At 51.5% G+C, this 13,170-nt stretch overlaps 1 protein-coding gene across 2 annotated transcripts in view; it reads right to left on the bottom strand.

Annotated features, from left to right (window-relative positions):
* Positions 1-13,170, bottom strand: part of ATP2A3 (ATPase sarcoplasmic/endoplasmic reticulum Ca2+ transporting 3) — a 60,168-nt gene that overhangs the window by 21,904 nt on the left and 25,094 nt on the right. For both annotated transcript variants that reach the window (XM_063174082.1, XM_063174083.1), the window contains exons 5-9: positions 12,854-12,992; positions 9,902-9,982; positions 9,141-9,226; positions 8,092-8,556; positions 580-668 (exon numbers count right to left, since the gene is read on the bottom strand). In XM_063174082.1, the coding sequence (XP_063030152.1) occupies positions 580-668; positions 8,092-8,556; positions 9,141-9,226; positions 9,902-9,982; positions 12,854-12,992 (860 nt within the window). The remainder of the gene's footprint in view (positions 1-579; positions 669-8,091; positions 8,557-9,140; positions 9,227-9,901; positions 9,983-12,853; positions 12,993-13,170) is intronic.

The following is a 13,170-nucleotide window of genomic DNA, read 5'->3' as shown; positions in this document are numbered from 1 at the left end:
CTCCTGGACAAGCTGCCCACCCTGCATCCTGCAACAGCCACCAGCCAATACCCAAACTGTGCAGGCTCCAGAAACATGGTGAGGCATCTTCTGCTGCAAAGTGAAATAGATTATAGAGAGTAGTGTAGGTGTATCACTTGGTGAGAAATTTAGGGGAAATTTCTATGTGATGAAATTTCTATGAAATTTTTATGTTCATCCCCAATCCCACGTTTGTCATCTCTGGTTCACGGGTGGCCTTGTTTTATTGGGATTGCTAACCAAGGGAGAGCCAAGGGTGTGGAACCCTCTGCTGAGCAGTGGGAAGGCAGAGCCAGGGTGAGCAGCACCCAAACCGAGCGGGGCAGGATCTGGGTGTGAGGGAAGGGAAACACTGTCCTGGTGCCCATGGACAGCAGAGCCCAGCCCATCACCCAACACCTGCAAGCCCACTGGGGATCCCCATGGACAGAACTGCAAACCACCATGGAAACCCCTCCTTTCCCCCAGCCATGGCCATGAACCCAACCCTCCCACCTCCCCCAGCTCTGCTGCCAGCCCAGAGCCCCCTGTGTCCCTGGGGATGGGACCCTCACTCACATCTGTCCCTCGGGCGCGTAGGTGGAGCCGGTGATGCTGAACTCGTGCAGGCTGCACTGGCTGCCCTCCACCTTCTCCATGATGAACATCTGCCAGGGCAGAGGGGCAAACAGAGCATCAGGCAGCACATTCTGGGTACAGCCCTCGTGCCCAGCCTGGAAACCCACCACAATGCACTGTCCCAGTTATCATAGCCCTGCTGGCACCAGGCTCAGGTGGCACAGACATGGTTTATGAAAATTCCTTTCCTTAGGCTCTTTTCTCCTGATAAGCTGAGAATCCTCAGTAACAAAATGCAAACAATGGTTATCTGCTGCTGTGGAATGCAACAGGTGGATCTGTGATTGGTCTCATGTGGTTTTTTGTAATTAATGGTCAATCACAGTCCAGCTGTCCAGACTGTCTCGGTCAGCCACAAACCTTTGTTATCATTTTTTTTCTATTCTTAGCCAGCCTTCTGATGAAATCCTTTCTTCTATTCTAATACATAATTTAAATAGAATCACAATATATATTATATATTATATATTATATATTATATATTATATATTATATATTATATATTATATATTATATATTATATATTATATATTATATATTATATATTTTTTCTAATATATTCTATATTCTATTCTTTTATAATATACAATTTCTATAGAATTATTCTATTCTTTTATAATATATAATTTTCTTTTATATATAATATAAATATATATAATAAAATAATAAATCAGCCTTCTGAAACATGGAGTCAGATCCTAATCTCTTCCCTTGTCCTGGGACCCCTGTGAATACCACCACACTCAGGCCCATCCCTGGTCAGCCACTACCCCTGGGTGTCCCCAAATCCTTCCAGCTCTCCTCTGCCTTTGTCATGTTCACCTCCTGCAGCTCCTTCTTTCCCTAGGAGATGAGAGATGCTGAGCCTGTTCCTAAGAAGGTTCCTGTGTTTGTCTTGGAGCACAGGAGGGTCAAGGTTTCCACTCCTGCCCTGGAAAGCCTCTGCAGGGCAGGATCCAAGCAGGGGTGGCTGCTCCTGCCACCCTTCCCAGCCAGCTCTCAGCCACCAGCCTTGTGCCTTGCTGGGATCACAGCTCAGCTCTGTAATAAAACCCCAGTGAGCCATAAAAGTCCCCCACACTCCATTTTTAGTGATTTTTGCCTTTCAAAATCCTTCCAGTTTTTCTTTTTCTGCTATAATGAGACAAATCCCTCAAACTGTGAAATAAAATTACAATTCCCCTCTCCCCAAGCTCCCCCAGTCCCCTTTGTCCCTCCCAGCACAGCCCACCTGTGAGGGCAGCATCCCTGGGAACAGGAGCAGAGAGTTCAGAGATGCTCATTTCTGCTTCTTGTTATTTATGACCCACACTGAAGCCAAAAAGCAACATAATAAATTAAAAAAATAAACAAAGAAATAAATAAAACTGGTTTGGCAAATGCATTTCCCTGGCTGCAGAGGGAAGCCAGGATTTAATGTGGATGCAGAGAAGTGCTGCTCTCCTCAGCTCCACGAATTTGCTGAGTGCCTCCAGAAAGCAGGTGCAGGGAAAACTGTTCCACTCCAACCTGTCTCAAAATAATTGTTTTTTTACTCTATTTATTTTCCTCTGGTTGTTTGTGTTGTTCCCCAGGAGAGGGAAGCAACAGATGCTGGAGAAATCAGCAGGCATCACTCAAGCACCAGAGATGCAACAGCTCCAGCTACCACCCACTCCTCTGCCTTCCACGTTTCCTCTGGCAACAAACAGAGGTTCACCTGCTATTATTATTAATTATTAGTTGCTATTATTATTAATTATTGTTAATAATACAAGGACACCTCATCAGTGTGAGCCTCCCCCATACAGGAGGGGTCCCAGGTATGAGCTTGGGGACAAGCCAAGCCATAGGGGATGTTCAGGGGAGCCCAATCCCAGCATGGTCAGCACCAGGACATCCCAGGGGCTTTTCTCACTTTTTCTCACCTCCCTAATTTACAGGTTTAAGTAAATCAAAGGAGCAGGTTCAAAGCATTCATCTCCTGTGTGAGTAATTCTGAGCCCAAAAAAAACCTCACCATGGCTTCCCAGTTATTTCCAGATATCCACTACCCCTATCCTGGGCTAATGCTGATGCCTCAGGTTTTGGCTTTTCTATTTTTCACATTCTGTGCTGCTTTAGTGTGTGGGTCTGAGCTTCCTGTGTGGGGATGGTGAGCTCTGTGCACAGAGCAGGGAGACAAAACAATTCCTGCTCCAGCTGGGCACCAAGGACAAATGATCCAAATCTCAGGCCCAAGAGCATAAACAATATGAACTAAAGAGAGAAAGACAAACAAGATGGGACTGCATGGGCTGGAGCTGTAATTGGACAATGAACTGCAAGATGCAAATGGAGCAGAACTGATCAAAGTGAGAGACCCTGTGCCTGGCTGCCCATTTTGGGGCCATTTTGGTTCATCTTGGGTGCAGCCCTGGCTGGGCTCTTGTGCTGCCCAAGGTGGATCCATGGAGGAGATCTTTTTAATAAATCCCTGCTTTATTCTTTAGCTCTGTCCAGTCCCTGTTCTAGGCCAGCCTTCACAAGGCACCAATGCCCTCAGCTCCTTTCCCAGGGCCCCTCAGGGAGGCCCAGCATCATCCCTGAAAGGTTCTGAAGGAAATACTGAGCCAAAGTGCTGCACAAGAGGTGTCCCAGGGCCCCTGGAGGCACTGGGCTCCTCTGGCAGCTCAATAAAGAAATCAAATCCTATTTCCTTTGGTAACAACCCCCCAAAATGACAGACCCAGAACCTGAGCCGAGGCACCCAGTCTGAGACACCACCACAAGGAACCTTCCAAGCCTAAGCACCCATCATCTTTTTTTGAGACATCCAACACCATCAGCCTTCCAGAGAGCCAAAATCTCCTGTCCTCCTCAGAAAATGGACTCCTGAAACACCAACCAGACTCATTTATTAAAAAGCTGAAAGCACCCACCCCAGCCTGATGGGTTTGCCTGATATGAGCCTGTTTGTTTTCAAATGCCCATGGCTACAAAACAATTATTGCTTTCACAATAGTGTCTTTCTTATTAAAAAAGGGAAAAGGGAAATAAAAAACCCACATAATTCCAAGCTCTTTATTTTTCCATGCCTTTTTTTTTTTTAAAAAAAGGTGCTACATAACCCACAGCAAGCAGAGGTTATATCAAATTTCCTGCTGCTCCCAGCTTGCGTGACTGGGCCAAGCATGGGGGCAGCCAGGGCACTGCAGAGGTGTTTGCAGGACCACAGAATGGTTTGGGGCGAAAGGGACATTAAAGCTCATCTCATCCCACCTCCTGATATGGGCAGGGACATTTTCTACTATCCCAGGTTGCTCAAACCTGGCCTTGGGCACTTCCAGGGATCCCGGGGCAGCCACAACCTGTGCCAGGGCTCCTCACCCTCACAGGAAACAATTCCTGCCTCAAATCTAATCTAAATCTCCCCTCCTTCAGCTTAAAGCCATTCCCCTTGTCCTGTCACTCCAGGCCCCTGTCCCAAGCCCCTCTCCAGCTCTCTTGGAGCCCCTTTAGGCTCTGGACAGGGCTCCAGGGTCTCCCCTGAGCCTTCCCTTCTCCAGGCTGCGCAGCCCAGCTCTCTCAGCCTGTCAGTGTTCTGTCAGATTTCCAGGCTGAGAAGTGGGCAGGTTTGTGGGCAGTGGAAACAGGCCAGAGGAAATAGCTGTTTCTTAAGAAGTTAAGAGCAGAAGTAAAGTTTCCATCACAAAACTAATAGAAATAATGTTAGGAGCAATAGAAGGAGGTTGGAATGCTGGAGCTCAGCTGGGGGCTGCTGACAAGCCAGGCTCACAGAGGGGCTGCCCAGCCTCTTGTGCAGCTCCTGTTTATCATTCTTTGTGAACAGCAAAGAATCACAGTGAACAGCAGCTCCAGCCAGGGGAACACAGACAGCAGCACCCTTGGGCTTCCCCTGCCCTGAACCTTTCAAAGCCATGCCAGTGATCTGGGGTTGTAATGCAACAGAGAGGAGAATGGAAGGAAAATGTAACTAAATGCTCACAGAGAATGTCCCCTTCTCTCAAAGGGCTCCAGCATCACTGTCCCTCTCCTGTCCCCTGGATCTGCCCAGTCTGGTGCTGCAGCACACAGCTGGATGCTGCTGCTGGGTATTTCTAGGAAGAAAAGGGCATTTGTGTTCAAATGCATCCCTGGAGCAGCAGCTGTGGGTTTGTGGGGCAGACAGGTGTGACGGATTTATCTGCAGTACTCTGTATTTTCTGCAGTGTCTTTAAAAGAACTACTCATGGAGAAAGGCAGGATTGCTGACTGTAAGAGCTGTAACCATCAGTCACTATTCCATCAACCAACCCATGGATCAGCATCACTCTCCTCCTGCACTGGCAGCAGCACCAGCCAACCCACAGCCCCTGGGGACCCCCAGGCAGGTCCCCCAGTAATTAGTGACAGGTTTGGACAGGCCACAGTGCTGAACTAAGGCACAGAGCCCTGGGGACTGCACCAGGGAAGGCAGGGATTGCACATCCAGGCTCTGCTACAGCCTTTGTGCAAAATAAACCCCCTTCTGTTCCTGCTCCCCAAAGCACCAGCAGCCATCTCAGACAGCCAAATATCACTAATTACTCCAAATATCACTGATCACCCCAAATATCACTGATCACCTCCTCCCAGACATGGGGCACCAGCATCTTTCCCCCCCCACCTCCAAGGCCACATTTCCTCTTTGAGTCCTGATTTTCAAGTGCCACCTTCCTGGAAAATTAAGGTAGGCTGCATAAAAGGCTGCTGCAAGTTTTAGGAGAGTGATTTAAACATGTGAGAGCAGAGAGAGCTGTGATGCTTCTATTATTATTAATTAGAATAATGTCCCTTCTCCTCCTGCCAGGCTCCCACTGCTCCCAGCTCCATGGTTATTTACAGGGTGGGAGGAGGCTGCCCCTCGTCCCTCCCTGCCCTGGGGGATGTGGTGGTCTCAGAGACCCCCAGGTGACCATGGAGTGACACAAACCACGGGTTTGCTCTGCTTTACTAAATGGGTTTGTGGCTTTGTCACTGTAACCTTGGGTGGACTTGAGGTCAGAGCAGAAACACCAAAGTCTCAGCCATCCTGGGTGGACAGGATCACAAAGTCCCCAGCACAAAGCCCCTCATTTTGGGTGGCTCTGGGGGACACAGATTGACCCCTGCTGAGCCCTGGGTGTGTCCTGGCTCAGACAGCACCCTGGCCATGAGAGCCCAGCACTGGGAGGGACCCAGAGACGTGGCACAGCTCTGAAATCAGCCCTGAAGCCTTTCCAGAGTCCCTTCAGAGCTCCCAGAGCTGATGCCAGCACTGAGACAGTGAGCAGGCCCTGCTCAGCAGCTGCACTCACCCTGTTAATGGGCAACTTAATGAAATCACTCTCAATTAATACATTTCCCCAGGTTATTGATAGGGTTTTCTGGCTGTTCAGCCCATGGCTGGGCTGGCTGTTTGGCACAGGAGCGTGTCCTGGCCACACCAAGGGCTGCCCAGCACAAATATTTAATATTTACCCACCTGCCACTCACAGGGCCAGGCAGGCAGCCCTGTCCTGCCCACGTCAGCACGGGAATCCCTGTTAATTAAACATTAACAGCCTGGCTCTGTGTCCTGGGCCAGCCCTTCTCCAGCACTGTGCCCTGGGAGCCAGGATCCAGCCAAGGGAATAAACAGATATTGCAACAGGATTATGGAGACATGGGCTGGAGGATACTTTGACTTTTTAATTGCCTTTTTTTTTTTTTCGATTTTTTAAAGTTGCTGAGTTCATTCTGCAGAAGACAATTGATGCAGGAATATCAGCCATTTCCATCCATCTGCAGTTTGTGCTCAGCTAACCAGTGGCCAAGGCCTGTGCCTGCTTTGCAGCACTGTCACAGCTTCCCACCACACTGCCTGTGTGTCACAGAGGAGGGATGCTGGCCAGCTCCTTCTTTTTTTCCCACAGCAACACATTTTCCAAGGTTCTCCTACAAAAACAACATGCCAAAGGCGTGTAAAAAGCTCTCCTGACACTCATGGACTAATGGGAAAACTGAGAAGTGCTCAGATGGTCCAGGCTTTCCTACCAAGTCACCTCTCCACAGGGCCAGTCATGTGGGAGCAAAATTCTCTGGTAGGTGAGGAGCCTTCAAACCCTTCACCAAAGCACCCCAGGGGCTCCCTCCTTCCATCAGAAATGCTTTTCATGGGTCCAGGCTTTGTAATTTTGCATGGTCCAGGATTTCTCACTGGTTGGGTCAAAAACAGGGAGGAAAGAGCAAGAGAGCAGAGGAGGCTGACGGCCATCAGCTCTGTCTCAGTGTCACATCCCAGCAGGAAGAAACATTCCCTGGAAAGTGACCCCTGAAATGAGACTGCAACACAGCACCTCCACAATGGTGTGCTGCTAAAAGTGAGTTTCCTAATTACACCCAAGCCAAGAGAATGGGCTCTGTGTCCTCACCAGAGCTGTGTGGCGGTAGCAGTGTGGGGGTGAGCAGGGAGGAGGGTTTATAGGAAGCCCTGAGGGTTTATAGGAAGCCCTGGGGGTTTATAGGAAGGCCTGAGGTTCCCCAGGGCTCAGTAGGGATCAGGGCTTCTCCTGGCTTGGGTGTAATTAGGAAACTCACTTTTAGCAGCACACAAGATTTCTCATCTCTCCCCACGTTGAATTTGTCTGCAAATTCAACACCTCTCAGTTTCCCCATCTCTGATCCAGAAAAGGGTTTAACCCCACACTCCAGCCTCTCCTATGCCCCTCCTTGGGCCTGGCTCTGACCTTGCACACAGACATCTGGTTGGTGGTGAGGGTGCTGGTCAACACCTCTCAGTTTCCCCACCTCTGATCCAGAAAAAGGTTTAACCCCACTCTCCAACCTCTCCCCAGCCCTGGGCTCTCACCCTGCACATGGACATTTGGTTGGTGGTGAGGGTGCCGGTCAAAATCTCTGTTTCCCCATTTCTGATCCAGAAAAGGGTTTAACCCCACACTCCAGACATCTGGTTGGTGGTGAGGGTGCTGGTCAACCCCTCTCAGTAATCCCATCTCTGATCCAAAAAATTGGCTTAACCCCACTCTCCAGCCTCTCCCCTGCCCACGGACATCTGGTTGGTGGTGAGGGTGCCAGTCAACCCTTCTCAGTTATCCCATCTCTGATCCAGAAAAGGGTTTAACCTCACTCTTCAGCCTCTCTCCTGCCCTGGGCTCTCACCCTGCACACGGACATCTGGTTGGTGGTGAGGGTGCCAGTCAACACCTCTCAGTTTCCCCATCTCTAATCCAGAAAAGGGTTTAACCCCACGCTCAGCCTCTCACCCTGCACACGGACATCTGGTTGGTGGTGAGGGTGCCAGTCAACACCTCTCAGTTTCCCCATCTCTGATCCAGAAAAGGGTTTAACCCCACGCTCAGCCTCTCACCCTGCACACAGACATCTGGTTGGTGGTGAGGGTGCCAGTCAACACCTCTCAGTTTCCCCATCTCTGATCCAGAAAAGGGTTTAACCCCACACTCAGCCTCTCACCCTGCACACGGACATCTGGTTGGTGGTGAGCGTCCCCGTCTTGTCGGAGCAGATGACCGAGGTGCAGCCCAGGGTCTCCACGGAGGGCAGGCTCCTGACGATGGCGTTCTTCCTGGCCATCCTGCGCGTCCCCAGCGCCAGGCAGGTGGTGATGACGGCGGGGAGGCCCTCGGGGATGGCGGCCACCGCCAGCGCCACCGAAATCTTGAAGTAGTAGATGGCGCCGCGGAACCAGGAGCCGCCGTGCACGGGGTCGCTGAAGTGGCTGATGTTGATGACCCACACGGCGATGCACACCAGGAAAATCACTTTGGAGAGCTGCTGGCTGAACTCATCCAGCTTCTGCTGCAGGGGAGTCTTCTCGGGCTCCGTCTCCACCATCTGGTTGCGGATCTTCCCGATCTCCGTGTACACCCCCGTGGCAATGACGATCCCCACGGCCTTGCCAGCTGCAATGTTGGTGCCCTGGGGGGGAGGAAGGGAGGAGAGTGGGTATGTGGGTATGAAAACCCTTGGTTGGAGCAGGGAAATGGGTTCCTCATTGTGAATAGGAAATGGGTTCCTCATTGTGGAAGGGAAATGGGTTGCTCGTTGTGAAAGTGAAATGGGTTGCTCTTTTACCCCCTTGGTTAAGGGGAAAATGGGACATCTTGAGGTTTTTATATAAACCCACCCCAAGGAGCAGGAGAGCCCTTCTTGAGAGCTGTAACCCCTCGAGGACTTGGCTTCTGCCTGAGAAGAACATGAAAAGGGAGGAAACCCAAATTTGCAATAGCTCCAGGCTTACCACAGACCTCTTCCCCATCCATAATGCATGGATGGAAAAAGTGCTCTGAGATTTCCCAAGGTATTTAAAGGCCTCATGTGCCACAGCCCAGATGGAATCCAAACGAAGCAGGTTCTTATTTTTATGGATCTGGGGCTCTTTTTATGGATTCAGATCTTATGCATGCACTCCCTTTCTCGGCTCAGAGATCTCCCACATCCACCAGCAGCCTCTGCACTTTGGAAAACCACAGGAGAGGTGGAGTCAGGTGTAAGGGACTTACAGAGAACAGCATGTTCTTCTTGTCCTGGTTGACAGCCCGGGGATCAGGGATGGGGTCAGCATGTTTGATCACCGACACCGACTCCCCTGCCAAGACAAGAGGGGAGAGATGGACCACCCATGTTCCCTCTCCAGCCTCAGCTCATCCCTGTTCCAAGCCTGCATCACACAGTGCTCTAGAGCAGCACTTTGCCACCAAACCATCCAAATACCCACCACAGGTGGCTTTGGTATTTTGGGTTTTGGGCTTTGGGGTTTTGAGGACCTTTGGGGTTTGGGGGATTTTGGGGTTTTTGGGTTTGGGGATTTTGAGGTTTGGTGGGTTGGGGTTTGGGGGACTCTGGTTTTGGGATTTGAGTTTTTTTGGGGTTTGGGGATTTTGGGTTTGGGGTTTTTGGGATTTGGGGCTTTGGGGTTTTGGTGGTCATGGTCAAGGCAGTCCCAAGGTCAGGTGGTCACTCTCAAGGTGGTCATGGTCAAGGTGGTCATGGTCAAGTTGGCCACTCTCAGGGATGTCCAACCCCACAAGTGACACAGGAAAGGCCCAGGCTTTGTGCTCTGCAGGAAGGACTCCCAATCACCAGACACATCTCACCTGTGCTGTGGCTTTGATGACCTGGGAAGGTCCAACCATCATCTAAATCTTGCTCTCCCACCTTTCCCACCACAGCAAAGCCCTTATCCCAGCATCAGCTCCAAGGCTGGCCTCCAGGAAGGCAGCAGGAGGCAGCAGGAGGCCCTGCCCCACAGGCCCGCACTCACCGGTGAGGATGGACTGGTCGACCCGCAGGGTGGTGGAGCGGATCTCGATGATCCTGATGTCTGCTGGCACCTTGTCCCCAACTGCAAGGACAAGCACGGCAGCTCTGCCAGGTGGCACTGGCAGCACCCAACACCCAAGAAATGGGCACAGAAAACCCCAACTGAGTCCAGCCATGTGCAGGTGCACAGCAGCACCAGCCTGGAGCAATGAGGGCTGCAGCCCCTGGCAAAGGGTCCTGCACTGGGATCCCTAATTTCTGCATTTACAGCTTTGTTAAAGCTTCATTTGGTCTGTCTGTAATTTACAAGTCTGCCCCCAGCCATACCCTGATGGTGCCCTGCCTGCTGTGCCTCATCCATTCCCCACCCTGTCCCTGTCTCTCCTCTTCCCTGCAAATTCCCCCTGCACCCCCATTTGCCTCTTTCCTGCAAAAAAACCAGAACATCCCCACGATGAAGCAATCTGAGCTTCCTAATATCAGTCTAACCCTGCTTCAGGTTTCTCTGGGCTGACTGGAAGCTGTTAACAGTGGAAAATCTTCTGTGTCCAAGACAAACAATCATCCCTGGCTCTCCTGGCATGGCACACAGGGCACAGTGAAAGCTGCACCATCCACTGCCATCCAACACCACCCTCCAAGGCACTAGTGCTTCCTTAAAAAAAACATTTTAAGCTGCTTTTCCTGCTGGGTTTCTTCCCCCTGGCTCTTCCTCCTGCTCCCTTATCGCTGGACACAGCCACGCTCTGAGTTTTGGAAATACTGAGGGGAGCCCTGGCTCCCAGCCCCTCCCATCCCTTACACAACACTGCTGGCCTGGCTGCTAACGATGCTCTAAATCCCAAACTTTAATCCCAAGCTTCCTCCCGGGGCTTGTAAACCCCCCCAGAGCAGCAGGAGGGGCTGGCACTGCTCCACCACCCAGCCACTTATTCCAGCTGCAGATCCCAAGGCTCCAGGATGCAGCAGCAGCATCTGCCAGACCCCTCCTGCTCCCTGTGCACCTGTCTGGGGGTGCCAGCACAGATCTCCCCAAAATATCATGCACAGAACTCAGACTCTGCATCTGTCCAAGGGGGCTGGAGCATCCCAGAGGGAGGAAAGAGCTCCTCTCCCCCTGGGAAAGGCAGGAGGAGCTAAACCTGCAGAGGAAAACTCCTGCAACATCTGGCGACAGAGAGAGCCCTGGTGGCTCTTTGCCTTCTTTAGAGGACACAGCCTCAAGCTACCTCAGGGAAGGGATAGATTGGATATTAGGAAAAGGGATAGGTTGGATATTAGGGAGAAATTTTTCACCAGAAGAATAATAAAGTACTGGAATGCTCTTCCCAGCGAGGTGGTGGAATCACCATCTCTGGATGTGTTTAAAGAAAGACTGGACATGGCACTGGGTGCTATAGCCTGGTTGAGGTGTTAGGGCATGGGTTGGACTCTGATCTTAGAGGTGTCTCCCAACCTTATCATTCTGGGATTCTGTGATTCCTATCCCACAGAATGGACCTGGCCTGGCCATTATCCAGGTACTGAACATTTGCTGACCACCCAGCACCACAAATCTCCCCAGAGAAAGAGAGGAAAACAGGGGGACACTGCCTGGCTGTGGCTACTGGCTCTGCCTGAGCACCACAGGGGTCACAGCAACCTCTGGTGCTCCCAAAGGGATGCTCTGCCTGTGCTTTTTGGGAAAGGCAAAAGCTGCCTGCACCAGGACTCACCTCCATGGCCTTGTCACAAAAGGGCAAAACTCAGCTGGGTTTGAGCAGCCTGCCAAGTTCCAGCCACCCCCTCCTTGTCTCAGCCTGACAGGTTTCCTGCTCCCTGCTGCCAAGTTCATTGCATTTGCACATGCAAACAGCAGCCAGCCCCTCCTGCCTGTGCTGTCACACATCCAGGGCATCACCTGCATGTCCACGGCAGGTTCAAAGCTTTTCCTCCTTGTGTGCTTTCCTATCAGGCACCTGACAGCACCCTCACCACTTTCCATAACCTCCTAAACCCACAATTTGCTAATAATTTGCAAAACCCCTCCAGATAGCCCAGCTCTTTCCATTACAGTTGCAATGCTGATTGTGCCATTAAAAAGTAATATTGGGCTGCTGATGGGCAGGCAGTGTGCACTTGATTTGGGGAAGGATAGCAGAATAATTCATTAATTTAATTAAAGGCCAGGTCAGCAGCTGGACTGCATTGTCAGAGCTGCTTTGGGAGTGCTGCCAGCTCACCCAGCTGAGGATCTGGCTGGCTTGATCCTCCCTCCACTATTTTTTTATTCATCTTCCAGCTGAAGCCCAACTTGAAGACATAAATAACAGCAAGCTGGCTGGGCAAGGGAGGGATTGCAGCATGTTTCCACCAGCAGGGCCACGAGGAGGAAAGGAGAGGATTAGTTTTGTGGCTCTGGGGGGTTTACGGCATCATTTCAGGAACAAACAGAACGGAATCATTGGAATGAATCCTCCTCAGCTATGCTGGGGCAGGCAGCAGACCCCCAGGCAAGCTCTGCTGAATGCACAGCTCCAACAGAAGGGCTGGGGGGTACAACCCACCCAGAGGAAAAAGCACCCTGCTCACCCCCCCATTTAGTGATGAGTTCATCACAAAGCTCATCCCCTCTGCCTGTCACCCTGCCCGGATGAGCAGCCCCAGCTCCCAAGGAGGCCTCCCCACCCAGGGGCCTGCAGCAGCACCCACACCCTGTCCAGGGATGTGTGTGGGAGAGCAGCTTCCAGAAACAGGGAATCTCAGCGGAAAATTAAAATTCTCCTTGTTCTTCCAGAAAAAGGGGAAACCCTCCCGAGACACAAAACCTGCGTCAGAAATTGAGATTTTTTTCTCTTCTCTGCTGTTCTCTACTGCCTGATGCTCAGGAAAGCATGAAGAGCCTCAGCTTTGGGGATGCCCTGGCCAGTGCCACCTCCCCATGCAGCCCCATGCCCGGGGTGGTGGCTCCCACCTGCCACCTCCACGATGTCCCCGGGGACGATGTCGCGGGCGCGGATGCGCTGCACGCCGCTGCGGTCGGCGCGGATCACCTTCCCCATCTCGGGCTCGTACTCCTTCAGCGCCTCGATGGCACTCTCTGCATTCCTCTCCTGCAAGCAGACAGGGGCAGAGCTGATGGTGCCAGCAGGCTCCTTCCCACCCACTGCAAAGGCAGGAAAACCTAAACCCAGCCCTGCTTTGGAATCCATTCACACCATGCATGGGACAAGCACCTTCAGCCTCTGCAAAATGATTCCTGCTGGCTTAAACCACCTCGGGTCCTGGACC

This window comes from Melospiza melodia, chromosome 21, assembly GCF_035770615.1.
Source record: "Melospiza melodia melodia isolate bMelMel2 chromosome 21, bMelMel2.pri, whole genome shotgun sequence".
Taxonomy (NCBI): Eukaryota; Metazoa; Chordata; class Aves; order Passeriformes; family Passerellidae; genus Melospiza; species Melospiza melodia.
This window is presented reverse-complemented; position numbering and strand designations above follow the sequence as displayed.